This window comes from Euleptes europaea, chromosome 12 (assembly GCF_029931775.1).
Source record: "Euleptes europaea isolate rEulEur1 chromosome 12, rEulEur1.hap1, whole genome shotgun sequence".
Lineage (NCBI taxonomy): Eukaryota > Metazoa > Chordata > Lepidosauria > Squamata > Sphaerodactylidae > Euleptes > Euleptes europaea.
Window position 1 is genome coordinate 870243 of NC_079323.1, and position 15315 is coordinate 885557.

Genomic DNA, 15315 nt, shown 5'->3' on the forward strand with positions numbered 1-15315 from the left:
ATAAAATGGTTCATATTGACCATAACTTTGAGGGAAATACAGTTGTTTGACATCTACATTTCTGTTGATCCAGCATAGCATAATGGTTAGAATATTGGACTGGGAGCATTGTGGCCACCGTCTCTCAGCCAAAGTTACATGATTCTGTTGCTGTGAGGATAAAATAGGAGAGAGATGATCCATGTATGCTGACTCTTATTTATTTTGATATACAACAGTTATATCCTGCCTTTCTGACCTCACAAGGGCCACCAAGGCAGCTAAAAATTGAAAACATGAGCTCACTGAATGAAGAGGACAAAAATGCACCAAATAAATGCATAAACAGTACTTACTGGGATTAGATTGTACTGTTTATTAAGGTTGGGCACACTGGCCCTATTAGTTCTGCTTTCCCCAAACTCTACCTTCAAAATGGTATGGATAAAAAAAGAGAAACCAGGTGGGAGGTTTGGGGGCTTGAGTGCTAAAGCAGCCTTGGCGATGCGGCACTTCCAGGGGTTAACCCAGAAATGGCGTCATTGCATGCGTGCAGTTGTGTGCACAAGCAGCTGTGGCTCTGGATTATGGTATGTATAATTGGGCATTCATCTACTTACCCCATGAATATCATTACAGTACATTCTATTATTAATTTTACATAATACATACTACATATAATCTACTTACCCCATGAATATCATTACAGTACATTCTATTATTAGTTTTACATAACATACATTTCATGAAATAACCATGGAATAAACAGGTCATGTATTAAAGACATATAGATTCTTTACTGTACATATCACGAGAGATCATCAAGCCACCCACCCAGACACTAAATGTCCAGCGTCAGGCCCATACGGAGTTGGCAAACCCACGGTGTACTTTCTGGTTGATGGATTAATTACACATCTCCTCATAACCATAGCATCCCCACACTGCTAGATTATGGGCTTCTTATCCAGAAAAGAGAAATTCAGGAGCCCTAGCACCTTTTCTTTCAGGAGGTAGCATTTTTTCAGAAGCCCTGGCAACAAAACTTTTGAACATTTGTAGAGTGCCTTTAATTTACCACTATGCATATGTGGAGAAATGAACTCCATTCTGGGATTCATCAAACTATTTAGAGCTTTGTGGCTACAACACCCCACATTCATTCTAAGAAATTTTCTCGTGGCACACAGAAAGGAAACAGGAGATAGACAATAGAGGATTGCATTATAAACCTTTTCTTTATATCCTTGCTCCAGCAATTGCTGAGCAGAGTATGGATGTGGTCATTTCCTTTTTGATAAATTCCTTATTCCTTTGAATGTTGGAAGGCTATTCTCTATAACCACAGAACAGTTTACTAAAAGGGTGAACACAGCAAAGGATTTTGCGACAACGACCACAGCAATTGCTTCCAAGGAAGCCTTTTTTGGGAGAAATCAGGATGTGCCATCACAATGACAGCAATTAAGCCACACCAGGCAAGGAGTACCCTGTGACAATCTGGAACTTCCAATTCAAATCTTCCCATTGTGAATTATCCTGATTTATAATTCAATTAAAAACTTCCCTTCCTGTTGCCCTTCCCCGGTGCCACTTAGTCAGTTCTATAGTTTTCTGCCGATAAATTGTCCAACTCAAGTATTCCTTTATCCTCTGTCGATTGCAGAGTATGGGGACTTCCATTTTCCATGTAGTGCTGATACCATGACATTCACTTCCAGTGTGACCTGGAAGTGACATAATTGTCCCAAAGTGACACTCTAGTATTCACTCCAAATTCTATGGTTTAATCATAGAGCTTTGGGCAAATGCTTGAGCATCACTGGACATGATGGAATCACTTCCACATTGCATCAGAACTGCCCCACTAGGCCTAATGGGTGATTCTCCACTGATGCAAACACATTTCTCTGAAACAAACAACATCTCCAACCCAAAACTCTTCTGGGCTTGCCCAGAATTATCATCAAAACTATTGATCCAATTTTTGCCTCACCCCAAGCAAGTAAGAGATCTCCACACACCCTCTAGTGAGCCAGAACCTGTGCTGTTCTTGCACAGAATCCACAGGGCTTCCACAATCACTGCTTCTGGAACGGATGGGAAGGCCTCCCGTGGGGTTTTCTTCAGAGGTGTTTGGACAGCCTCCCAGGGGCACGCAGCCTTTAAATGTAAATCTAAAGTAATTAAAAGCTCAGAAAGGATTTCTCTTGCTGCCCTTCAGGCAGAACCACCCTTTGCAGCTGAGGAAGGCGGGACAGGTACATGGTCTGCCACAAAGTGAAGTGAGTGTGAGAGAGAGTGTTTGAGATAATGAGGGGACAAAAGCTCTTGGTTTCTAAGACTGCCTTCAGGAGCATGCAAACACCTGAGTTACATAGCATCCTTCAGCAGTGCCAATGCTATGTGAAGGACAGAATGTAGTATTTGAGGTATGATGTGGGGCCAGGCCTGCTTGCATCCCCCCCCCCCCAATTGTCTTGTGTTACTCTAACAGTAACTCTGACTTGTTAAATTTCCCTCTTGGTTAATCACAGCTTGTACTCAGTGCCTCAATGATACTTTTTTGGTAGGGGGGTTCCATGCGTGGAGGGGATTGGTACTTGGAAAGGAAAGGATCGCTGTAGCACTTTAGCTATGTATTTTGAAAAGAAGGAAGGGCCATTTTTTAAAAAGGGTAATTTCCCTGAATTGTCGATAGGTCGGTTGTATTATTTACCAAACTAAACCAGTATAGTCAACAAATTCAAAAGTGCCTTTATTAGGAGGAGGATTTTGGCCAAAATTGCAACTAGTCCCTGACATCAGTTGTCTGAGGGTATTTTTCATACAGTGTGCATTGATGGGTTTCTTACCCTTTTTTAATATCTGAAAGAAGTGGGTGATCCCTAGGATTCCTCTACTTGGTCTGCTATCCAAGTAATGATTTACACCACACTTACAGTATGACAATGCAGTGAACCATTATTTCCATTTGGCAGATAGTGACTGAGAAATCTGACTCAGAAAATTACCAAGGCCATAAAACAGCAACATCTCTGCTCTTTATGATCAATGCTTTTAGAAGATGTCGACCAACACCTTCAATGACAGCACTGTGAACCATCAAACCTTTGTTCTTATTGGCATACCTGGCATGGAGAAACGCAACCCTTGGATGGCCTTCCCTCTCTGTCTGCTGTACTTACTTACTCTCTTTGGAAATGCTGTGATCCTCTTTGTCATCAAGACAGAGCGAAGCCTCCATGAGCCCATGTACCTCTTCCTCTCCATCCTCGCCTGCTCGGATCTGGGCCTCGCCATTTCTACCATGCCAACAATGCTGGGCGTTTACTGGTTTGACTCTAGAGAAATCTCATTCAATGTCTGCATCACTCAGATGTTCTTCATCCATATGTTTCAATGGATAGAGTCTGGCATCCTTGTGGCAATGGCTTTTGACCGCTTCATTGCCATACGCGACCCCTTGAGATATACCTTAATTCTCTCAAATACGGTAATTCTAAAAATAGGAATAGCTATCTTATCCAGAGCGTTCTGCCTCCTCTTCCCACTCCCTTTCCTTATTAAACGGCTGCCTTTCTGCAAGTCCAATGTCCTCTCTCACTCCTATTGTCTCCATCCCGATACAATGAAATTAGCCTGTGCAGACATAACAGTCAATATACTGTATGGTTTGGTTATAGTCATGAGTACATTGGGGTTGGACGTCGTGGTCATTCTTATCTCATACATCCTGATTCTGCAGACTGTTTTGAGCATCGCTTCCCACACAGAGCGTCTGAAGGCCCTGAACACCTGTGTCTCCCATGTGTGCGCCATCCTGATTTTCTATATTCCAATGCTAGGCGTCACAGTGGCTCACCGCTTTGGGAGACATCTGTCTCCCATTGTGCACATGCTAATGGCCAACATCTACATTGCAGTCCCGCCAGTTCTCAATCCCATTGTGTACAGTGTGAAAACCAAGCAGATTAGGCAAAGTATTTGCAAAATGTTCCAGTAGGAAAAGTTAATGTTTGTTCCCCATGATAAATGTTTGATGGTTGGATACATAGGTTTAAATGAATCCGATGGTAAGGAGCAATGAGACAAATGAATTAAAATATTTCAATCACTCTCAGTACTAATTAAATTAAAATACATTGTACGGGGGGGATCATCACAGTCATTATTTCCTAATTTTTCATAATAAGTTAGAAATTCTTATTGCACAGTCTTTTGATTTTTGAAGATGTAGAGACGTCCATTGCTCCAATATTATTTAGGAAGACATCCTCATTCTCTTTTTAGCAATAACTTCTTTAAGAAATGATTAAATTTCACATTTGACTAAAAGGACTGTGCTTGTTAAGAGGAAGCATGAATCCCTACTACCAGGTCAGGGTACAGAGCCAACCACCAGGTTCATGCTCTGCATAGGAGGTGCCTACAGCATCCATCTGAGTGTGGCCGGGCTTCATGGAGCCAAGCCTGATCTACTGAGGTCCTTCTTACTGCTGCCTTATGAATGGTATGGACTGAAATCTGTGGCTGTGCCTTCACTGCCACTGGGGTTTTTGCCCAGTCCTTACAGATTAACCTGTGATGCTTTGCATTTTCCTCTGCTTGGAAAGCCATTGCTATAGCTGGAACTAATTGGAACGCTCACCCCCCTTCCCAGGACTGTATTGTTGATCAGGTCCTGTTGACCCCTGAAAAGTACCACTCATGGTGGAAGGCACAATCAGGTCACAGCTGAATTATAGCAACCCCATTGGTCTTTTAAGGCAAGAGACAAACATATCACTTGGTTACCCTCAAGGTACACAATTACACAATCCTGACCCAACGATGGGGCCCTAACAAAGCCAGTCAAAAAAGAAAGAAAGAAAGAAAGAAAAGGGAGAAAGCACAGAACCGTGCCCCTGAGCAAAGGTGAATAGCTGAACCCAAAAAAACAAATAATTGTTCTGTTTTTTCGGGAATCGTCTATTCAGCTTTAGGCAGACCCCCAGGTTTTGGCGTTCGGTAAACCTGAAGCCTGAAAATTACAGAAACGGCTATTTTTGGGTTTATTTTTGTTTCAGGTTTATCAATATGCACAACCCTAGTGAAGACGAATCCAAGAAGCAATCTGCCAAGGCCGCCTTGACAATTCAGAGGCACTGCAAATATTCTCAAGAATAACCAGCGATGAGGAGGAGGCAAAAAGAAGATGCTGAGACTCTGTAGTGGTTTTAGGGGGAGGGAAGAGAGAGAATGTATTTCGGAGGCATCAGCACATGGGGCTTACTTTTTAAGGTTGCCAGTTCCAGGTGAAGAAATTCATGGAGTTCTGTGGAGCCTGGGGAACGTGGGATTTGAGGAGGGGAGAAACCTCAGCTGAGTATAATGCCATACAGTTAACCCCGCAAAGCAGCCATCTTCTCCAGAGGAACTGACCTCCACTGGAGATCAGTTCTGGGAGATCTCCAGGCTCTACCTGAAGGATGGCAACCCTACTTAAGGAGTCACTTTGTTTATTATGTACCCCACAGGTACATCTTATTTGGGACCCTGCTACAATCCTGTTGTATTTATTTGTGCTGTAAGTAGGAAGCCCTTTTCTGTAGGGATTTTGACTGGGCAGACACAACACAAATGGAGGTAAACTACAAGTATTTACTTAACAGAAAACGAAGTATTTAACTCCCTTCTTGGATGCACACTTTAAGATGATGAGGGGGGTTGTGTGTGTCAGCAAAGCTGAGAGTAATACTGTAAGGGGTCTAGACTCTGTTGAAATTGTAAAACAAGAAATGGAATGCTGAAACATTACAATCCTGGGAGCAAGTAAACTAAAGAGGACTGGATTAGGACATTTTCAGACAGAAAATTAAGTGTTTACTTGGTGAATGACAAACACAGAAGAAATGGAGTTGCGCAATGGTGTGAACCCTTTGTACCTTTGGGACCACCTCTCCCTATATTTCTTCCCAAGAATGCTTCATTCTTCTTCCAGTGGTCTACTGGTGGTGCTCAGCCCAAAGCAAGAGCATTTTCATTAGTGGCCAAGCAAAGAACAGATTTGCATTACTAAGTTCAAGTGAACAGAAACCAGAAGAGCTATGGGTTGCAGCTAGAGATATTATCAATGAAGAATGTGCAAAGACTGTTCCTGTAGCCAAAATAAATGAAAAGCCTTGATGGATAACTAGGGAAATTCTTAAAATTGCTAAAGATAGACAAGAAGCAAAAGTAAAAGGCAACAGAAACAGAGTCAAAAGTCTAAATGCAACGTATGATCTCCTCCAGCTGTCTCTGGAGTGACTTCAGAATTCTCAACACTCAGGGCAACTTCTTATAGTACTACTTTGGAGGTGTGTAAAATTTGGCCCTGACTTAGATGGCTCTGGCTAGCCTGATCTAGTCAGGTCTCAGAAGGAGGGTGTACAAAAAATGGATAAACCAAAATAAGCCAAATACTCATACCAGTAAATTGGTATTCAGCCTTATTTTTGAGTTTCCTGAAAAAATATGGGTCCATTATCGTCTATGGAATTTATTTTCAAGGCTCGGGGGGGGTGCGTTTTTCAAGGTAGAGCCCCAAATTTGCAGCATAGCTGCAAGGAACTCTCCTTAGATGGACACTGAAGTTTGGTGAAGTTTGGGACGGGGGGAGCAATTTTATGGGCCAGCAAAAGGGCCACCCCCATCCTCCAGGCATTTGTGAGAGCCAAGCTGTCAATCGGTTTTCAGGTTCAGAAGGTCAGCATTACCACAGACTGGCGGAAAGACCCAATTGGCAGGCTGGCGCCTCAGAGTCTGGTGGCTCCGTTCATATCTGGGTTGCTTTACATAATGTCCATTCGGCTTTTCGGGAATCGAGTATTAGGCGTTAGCCAGATTCCCAGGTTTTGTTATTCGGCTGAAAATAAACTTGAATATTGCCAAAACTGGCTAATTTCGGGTTTATTTTCAGTTTGGGTTTACCGATGTGCACAGCCCTCGCTAGTACTTAGATGGGAGACCACCAAAGAAGTCCAGGGTCACTCCCCAGAGGCAGGCCACAGCAAACACCCTCTGAAAGTCCCTTCCCTTCCAAAACCTTATGATGCTGTAGTTGCCACAAGTTGCCAGCAACCTGAAAGCACTTTCCACCACTAAAGTCACATATAGGAAGGAGGCTTTGGGCTACATGTAGAAAATGAAGGCATTCATTCAAAACGGGACGATTAGCTACATATGACCAACCCAAGCCACTGGAAATCTGTTCTGCGCCTGCACAGAAAAATCATGAAGTCTTCAATAAAACTGTCGATCCACTGTTTGCCTCACCTCTAGCAGGTGCAAAATCGCCGCTCACTGTTCTAGTGAGCCAGAACCTGAGTTGTTCTTGCACGGGCTTCCACAATCACTGCTTCTGGAATGGATGGGAATGCCTCCCATGGGGTTTTCTTCAGAGGTGTTTGGGCAGCCTCTTCCCTTCAGGGACCCACAGCTTTTAAATGTGACTCTAATGAAATAAAAAGTTCGGAAAGGGTTTCTCATGCTGTCCTTCAGGCAGAGTCAACCTTTGCAGGTGAGGAAGCCAGGGAAGGTTCACTGTCTGCTACAAATGAGGTGAGTGTGAGACAGCATATGAGATACCAAGGTAATAGACCTTTTGGTTTCTAGGGCTGTCTTCAGAAGCATGCAAATGCCTGAGTTACACAGCATCCTTTAGTAGTGCTGATGCTATTTGAAGGACAGAATATAGCCTTTTAGATATGAGGTGGAGCCAGGGTCTGCTTGCAACCCCATTGTCCTTCGTTACTCTACCAGGAACTCTCACTTGTTAAATTCCCTCTTGGTTAATCACAGCTTGTTCTCTGCCACATTAGTGATGCAGTGAAACATTTCCATTTTTTGGTTTGTTTTAAAAACATTCATGGGTGGAAGGGGCTGGTACCTGGAAAGGAAAGGATCGCTGTGCGACTTTACTGATGAAGGGAGCTCCTACGAAGGGACCTTTGTCTCTCAAAAGCTGATACCCTGAATATCTTGTTGGTCTCTAAGGTGCTACCAGATGCAAAGCTCGTAGTAGCACTTCTACTACATAGTTTAGCAACACATTTGAAAGGAAGGGAAAAGGGCCCGTTTGTAAACGAGCAATTTCACTTAATTTTAGTTAGTTTGGTTGTGTAGTCCGGAATTCAGAGGCCACAATAGCAGCTAGTCCCTGACACCAATTGTCTGAGGGAATTCTTGATGGAGTGTCTGTTGGTGAGTTTCTTATCCTTTCTTAATTTCTGAAGGCAGCCAATGATTCCTAAGATTCCTCTATCTGGTCTGCTATCCAAGTGACGATTTAAACAGGACTTAAAATTTGACAATACACTGACCATTATTTCCACTTGGCAGATGGTGACTGAGAAATCTAATGCGGCCTCTGAGAAATCTAATCTTTAGCATCAATTGACCAAAAGACTTTGGGAGATGTCAACCATCCACTTCAACGTCAGCACCATGAACCACCAAACGTTTGTCCTCATTGGCATTCCTGGCATGGAGGAGCGCAATTCTTGGATGGCCTTTCCTCTCTGCCTGCTCTACATCCTAACTTTCTTCGGAAATGTTGTGATCCTCTTTGTCATCAAGACAGAGTGAAGCCTCCATGAGCCCATGTACCTCTTCCTCTCCATCCTCGCCTGCTCAGATCTCGGCGCCACTGTGTGCACCATGCCAACGATGCTGGGCGTTTACTGGTTTGACTCTAGAGAAATCTCATTCAATGCCTGCATCACTCAGATGTTCTTCATCCATATGTTTCAATGGATAGAGTCTGGCATCCTTGTGGCAATGGCTTTTGACCGATTCATTGCCATACGCGACCCCCTGAGATATACCTTAATTCTCTCAAATACGATAATTCTAAAAATAGGAATAGCTATCTTATCCAGAGCGTTCTGCCTCCTCTTCCCACTCCCTTTCCTTATTAAACGGCTGCCTTTCTGCATGTTTAATGTCCTCTCTCACACCTATTGTCTCCACCAGGATGTAATGAATTTGGCCTGTGCAGACATAACAGTCAATATACTGTATGGTTTGATTATTGTTGTTAGCACATTGGGGTTGGATGTTGTGGTCATTCTTGTCTCGTACATCCTGATTCTACAGACTGTTTTGAGCATTGCTTCCCACACAGAGCATCTGAAGGCCCTGAACACCTGTGTCTCCCATGTGTGTGCCATCCTGATTTTCTATATTCCAATGATAGGCGTCTCGACGGTACATCGCTTTGGAAGACACCTGTCTCCCATTGTACATATGCTAATGGCCAACATCTACATAGCAGTTCCACCTGTTCTCAATCCCATTGTGTACAGTGTGAAAATCAAGCAGATTCAGCAAAAGATTTGCAAAATGTTCCAGTAAGAGAATTTAACATTTGTTCACCATGGGAAAGGTTTGATGAATGGATAAGTAGGTTTCAATGAAACTAATGCTTAAGGAGCAATGAAAAATGTGAAATAAAATATTTAAATCAGTCTCAGTACTAATGAAATTTTAAAAATACATTGTGTGTCTGTGTGTGTGTCTGTGTGCGTGTAAAGTGCAATCAAGTCACACCCAAGTTATGGAAATCCCGAAGGGTTTTCAAGGCAAGAGATCTTCACTGGTGGTGGTTTGTCATTGCCTTCCTCTGCATAATGACCCTGGTATTCACAGGGTGGGGTGGGGGCTGAAAATCAATCTTGTAATTACTTTATAATTGTTTATAATAAATTAGAATATTTTGTTGTTTAGTCTTTTGATTTCTGGAGATGTAGAGACATCCATTTCCCCAATATTATTTGAGAAGACATCCTCATTCTCTTTTTAGCAATAACTTCTGTAAGAAACTATTACATTTCATGTTTAGCTAAAAGGACCGTGTTTGTTAAGAGGAAGCATGAATCCCAGCTGCTGGGTCAAAGGACAGAGTCAGCCACCAAGTTTGTGCCCTGTATGAGAGGTCCCAGCAGCATCTGTCTGAGGGTTGCCAGGCTTCATGGAGCCAAGCCTGATCTACTCAGGTCCTTCTTGCTGCTGCCATATGAATGGTGTGGACTGAAATCGGTGGCTGTGCCTTCATTGCCACTGGGGATTTTGCACAGTCTTCACTGATCAGCCTGTGATGCTTTGCATTTTCCTCTGCATGGGAAAGCTGTTGCTATGGCTGGAACCTGTTGCAGCTCTCTCACACACACACACACCCGCCCAGCATTATATTGTTAATCGGTTCCCAGTGACCCCTGTAAATTACCACTCATGGAATGGGAAATTTGGCATACATGCATTCATCCACTGCCGAATGGAATTTTTTAAAACTCCCTTCCACTGTCATTCATTTAAATGGTGCCTCCTGACTGCACGGGCACCAAGGGAGGGTGATCTGCAAGTGATCTGTGCTCAAAACATAGGACAACGATGCACCCCTTTTCCCCTGAGAGTCAGGTGCCTTCACTGCTTAAGCAGGCCAAATGCACAGGCAGAAAAGCTTTCCTCTACCCATGTTACCCACACTCTGAGCCTTCTCATGAGTGCCTTGTAGTGGTGTGCATGGGGGGGGTGGTAAATTTCTCGGTTTGTGTTAAATGGACCCAATTTTTGGGAGGAAACCCAAAATAAGCCAAATACCCATACAGGTAAATCAGCGTTTTTCCAGATTTTCCGGAAAAAAACAGGTCCATTATAGGCTATGGGATTTTTTTCCAAAGCTCGGGGGGGGGGGGGGCATTTTTTGAGGTAGAGTTACCAAATGTTCAGGTTAGCTACAATGCTTACAATGCTTTGCTATGGGAAAAGGGGGTGACCCCTTCAGTGCCCCATAACATTGGACCCCCTGTCCCAAACTTTACAAAACCTTGGGGTTCATACAAGGGGGGAGTCTCTTGCAGCTACCCTGAAAATTTGGTAACTCTATCTCAAAAGATGCCCCCCCCCCACAGCACCAAAAAATAATTCCCATAAAGAAAAGCCTTTGGAAAGCCGAAGCCAGAAAAGTTGAATACCTATTTGGCTTTTTCAGCAATCGGCTATCCAGTTTAGGCTAGATTATCCGCTTTAGTATTCAATGCAAAATAAACCTGAATAAAGCCGAAATGCCTTTTTTCGGGTTTATTTTCGGTTTGGGTTTACCGATATGCACAGCCCTAGTTCCCTGTTATGTGGTGCATTCGTTAGACTCCAAGGAGAACCAGTGTGGTGTAGTGGTCAGAGAGTCTGACTGGAATCTGAGAGGCCTGGTTTTGGATCCCAACTCTGCCACGGAAGCTCACTTGCTGATAGTGCACTCTAAGCCTAACCAACCTCACAGAGTAGATAAAAAGGACAAATAAAAAGGAGGCAGAGGGGACAATGTTAAGTCAGTAGGGGAAAGTGGGGTAGAAATACCTAAAAATTAAATAAAAGAAGTGTGTTTGTTTCTGTCCTGCCCTGATGCACCCATCACGTGCCTGTCTTCCAATCTGTGTGTGCTTGAAAAAGATCCTCCAGCCTATTTGCTATCAGAATTACACCACTTCTCTCACCAGTGAAAACTGCACCCAGTGCCCGTCACTCCCACTTCCCTGATCCTTGGGGGACTGCATCTGAGAAGAATGGGGCCGCGAAGAACATACGCCCCTCCGTCAGCCATGTACATCTGAGCCCAGGGGCCGTCTCTTCCCAGCGAAAAGGAAGGACCTCCAGGCAGCCCAGAGTCCCAGCACCTGCCCTGGGCATGCGAATTAATCCCTGGTTGGCAAGGCCAGCAACAGAGCCAGCTCTTGCTCAGTTGAGGCTCCCCTGGGAGGGCTTCGTAGCTCACGTAGTGAACCTGCTGTTGTTCCCACCATTGTGGGTTTTCTGCCACCCCTGCTGGCTGAGGGTCCCTCAACTGCAGCATACCTCGAGGGTCCCCCAGCTATAAATTCTTCCAGCCAGCCCCATCGGCCGAGGCAGCTCTCAGGTGCTTCATTCAGAGCGTGACCTCCTTCTTCCAGGGACTAAAGATTGCAGACAACACTGTTCTTGTCAGAGCTGCCTTGAATGGAGGGGGACAAAGAATGGTGACAAGGGGGGTGTCCATCCCTGGGCCGTAAAATGGCTTGTTTATTCAGTCCCTGCATGAAACACAGGCACTGTTTCAGAATGGAGACCAACCCATTGGGTCTTCTTCCAGGGGATTCTGGGAGCTTAAGAGTAAAGAATTGATGGTTACATCTTATTTGTCTCTTAATATGCAAAAGTTCAAAGCCTGCCCTTTCTGAGGCCAGAACTTCAGGGTCTTCTTGCACAAGATCCACTGAGATCCCAAGTAATTGGGACCTACTTGCTTTTTCTCTCCCTAGAGGTAATTGGGGCAGCTCCCCTCCCTGAGAGGCAAATACAACAGCATTTTCATTAAAACTCAAATGCACTAAAGAGAGCAGACAGAATCTCCTTTGAAATTGCTCAGACAGAGTCGCCCTCTGCAGCAGGAGAAATCAAGTCAGGGTCACGGTCTACGGTGCTGCAAAGTCAGGTAAGCATGAGAAACTGTTTGAGATACTAAGAAGACTTTCTGTTTGTTTGTTTCTTGGACTGACTTCAGGAGCATGCAAAATCCTGAACTATACGGTACACTTCCTCAGCCAGAATACAACAAAGAAGACAAAGTGTTTGTCGTTTGGCCATGAGGGATCTCTCCCCCCCACACACACACACACGCACGCACATCCTGCATTGCACTTCAGAACTTTTACATGTCACATTTCCTTCCTGACTGTGCATTCCCTTGCAGCGCTGGACTATTCACTGAATCCTTTTAAAAAAAAAAAAACTGTAGCATGACTACTCCTTCTGGTGGACGTCGGGGCAGCCAAGGGAAACAGGTTGGTGCATTAGCGATAGCTTTGGTATGATCCAGAAAGGCTCTTCTTATCTTCTTGAGTTCTTTCATCATTACCAGAAGACTGCTTAGAAGAGCAAATTTGTAAGTATAAAATGTGTTTGTGTGTGTGTGTCTTCCACACACTTCATCAGTCCTGGTTTTCAGTCCTGGTTTTATACAATAAAACTAAACTCTGGGTTGGAAAATTCCTGGAGATTTTAAGGGTGGAGCCTGGGGGTATAATGCTATAGAGTCCACCCTCCAAAGCAGCCATTTTCTCCAGGGGGGCTGATCTCTATAGTCTGGAAGTCAGTTCAATCAGTTTACTACAACACGGCTACCCTCTTAAACTTTTCATGGAAGGCTTCAATTTATGCCATATTCATCCAGGATGGAGTTGAGAAATGAGCAAACCTTCACTTTTAATTAAAAGACAGTGAATGTGATGCCAGAATGGAAGCAGTATACAGACCCAATATATAGAGGAGGGGGTTTAAGAACTGCTGCAACTTTTCCTGTAGAACTTTTAATGTCTGTTAAGATGCTGGTGGATGTTTTACAGAATACCATCATCCAAGGATGATGTCCACCAACCCCTTCAACATCAGCACTGTGAACCACCAAACCTTTGTCCTCGTTGGCATTCCTGGTATGGAGGAGCGCAACTCTTGGATGGCCTTCCCTCTCTGTCTACTCTATGTCTTAACTCTCTTTGGAAATGTGGTGATCCTCTTTGTCATCAAGACAGAGCAAAGCCTCCACGCACCCATGTATCTCTTCCTCTCCATCCTCGCCTGCTCAGATCTGGGCGCCACTGTGTGCACCATGCCAACGATGCTGGGTGTTTACTGGTTTGACTCCAGAGAAATCTCATTCAGTGCCTGCATCACTCAGATGTTTTTCATCCATCTGTTTCAATGGATAGAGTCTGGCATCCTTGTGGCAATGGCTTTTGACCGATTTGTTGCCATACACAACCCTCTAAGATACACTTCACTTCTCCCAAATACAGTAATTGGAAAAATTGGACTAGCCATCTTGGCTAGAGCTTTCTGTGTCTGCTTACCTACCCCCTTCCTTATTAAACGGCTACCCTTCTGCCGCTCCAATGTGCTCTCTCACTCCTATTGTCTCCATCAGGATATAATGCATTTGGCCTGTGCAGACACAACAGTCAATATCTTGTATGGTTTGATTGCAGTCATTTGTACATTAGGTTTGGATGTCATGATCATTCTTGTCTCGTACATCCTGATTCTGAAGACTGTCCTGAGCATTGCCTCCCGTGAAGAACGTTCCAAGTCTTTGAACACCTGCGTCTCACATATCTGTGCCATCTTGATTTTTTATATACCAATGATTGGTGCCAGTGCCGTTCATCGGTTTGGAAGACAGCTGTCTCCCATTGTTCACATGATGATGGCCAACATCTACATTGCAGTCCCACCCGTTCTTAATCCTATTGTTTACAGTGTTAAAACACATCAGATTCGACAAAGGATACGCAAAATGTTCCAGCAAACAAAATGAGGAGCTGATATTTCTCTGCTCGGGAAACTGTGATAATGGGAAATCAGGGTAAGTACATTGCAATGAAAGCAAATATAAGAAACAAAAAGAACTTAAATAAAATCTCTCTATGATGTGCAGAATTAGAGAAATTCAAAACGGATTTCAAATAAAAAGGTTCATATTGATAATAAGTTTGGGGAAATACAGCTGTTTTACATCTATATTTCCATTGATCCAGAGTAGCATATAAAGGTAAAGGTGGAAGAACCAGGTCATTACTGACCCATGGGGTGACGGCACATCCCAATGATTACTAGGCAGACTGTGTTTACAGGGTGGTTTGCCATTGCCTTCCCCAGTCGTATACACTTTAACCCCAGCAAGCTGGGTACTCATTTTACCGGCAGACAATCTTAGGATATAAACCAATGATGTGTGTGTGTGTGTTAAGTGCCGACAAGTCGCTTCCGACTCATGGTGACCCTATGAATAAAAGTCCTCCAAAATGTCCTATCTTTGACAGGCTTGCTCAGATCCTGCAAATTGAAGGCTGCGGCTTCCTTTATTGAGTCAATCCATCTCTTGTTGGGTCTGCCTCTTTTCCTGCTGCCCTCAACTTTTCCTAGCATGACTGTCTTTTCCAGTGACTCTTGTCGTCTCATGACATGACCTAAATACGACAGCCTCAGTTTAGTCATTTTAGCTTCTAGGGTCAGTTCAGGCTTGATTTGATCTATAACCCACTGATTTGTTTTTTTGGCAGTCCACGGAATCCGTAACCCTCTCCTCCGACACCACATTTCAAAGGCATCTGTTTTCTTCCTATCAGCTTTCTTCACTGTCCAGCTTTCACACCCATACATAGTAATAGGGAATACGATGGCATGAATTAATCTAGTCTTGGTGGCCAGTGACACATCCTTACACTTCAAAATCTTTTTTGCTCCTTCATGGCTGTCCTTCCCAGTCTAAAATCTCCTTCTGAT

General features: G+C 43.8%; 2 protein-coding genes and 1 pseudogene across 2 annotated transcripts; all 3 read left to right on the forward strand.

Moving 5' to 3' along the window:
• Window positions 1–3046: 3046 nt before the first annotated feature.
• LOC130485578 (olfactory receptor 51H1-like) lies at window positions 3047–3985 on the forward strand. Its single transcript, XM_056858795.1, has one exon. It carries the CDS (start codon window positions 3047–3049, stop codon window positions 3983–3985), a length of 939 nt encoding a protein of 312 aa, XP_056714773.1.
• A 4433-nt stretch (window positions 3986–8418) lies between these two features.
• Window positions 8419–9357, forward strand: LOC130485255 (olfactory receptor 51H1-like; annotated as a pseudogene).
• A 4039-nt stretch (window positions 9358–13396) lies between these two features.
• LOC130485020 (olfactory receptor 51H1-like) lies at window positions 13397–14347 on the forward strand. Its single transcript, XM_056858134.1, has one exon. It carries the CDS (start codon window positions 13397–13399, stop codon window positions 14345–14347), a length of 951 nt encoding a protein of 316 aa, XP_056714112.1.
• Window positions 14348–15315: the final 968 nt, after the last annotated feature.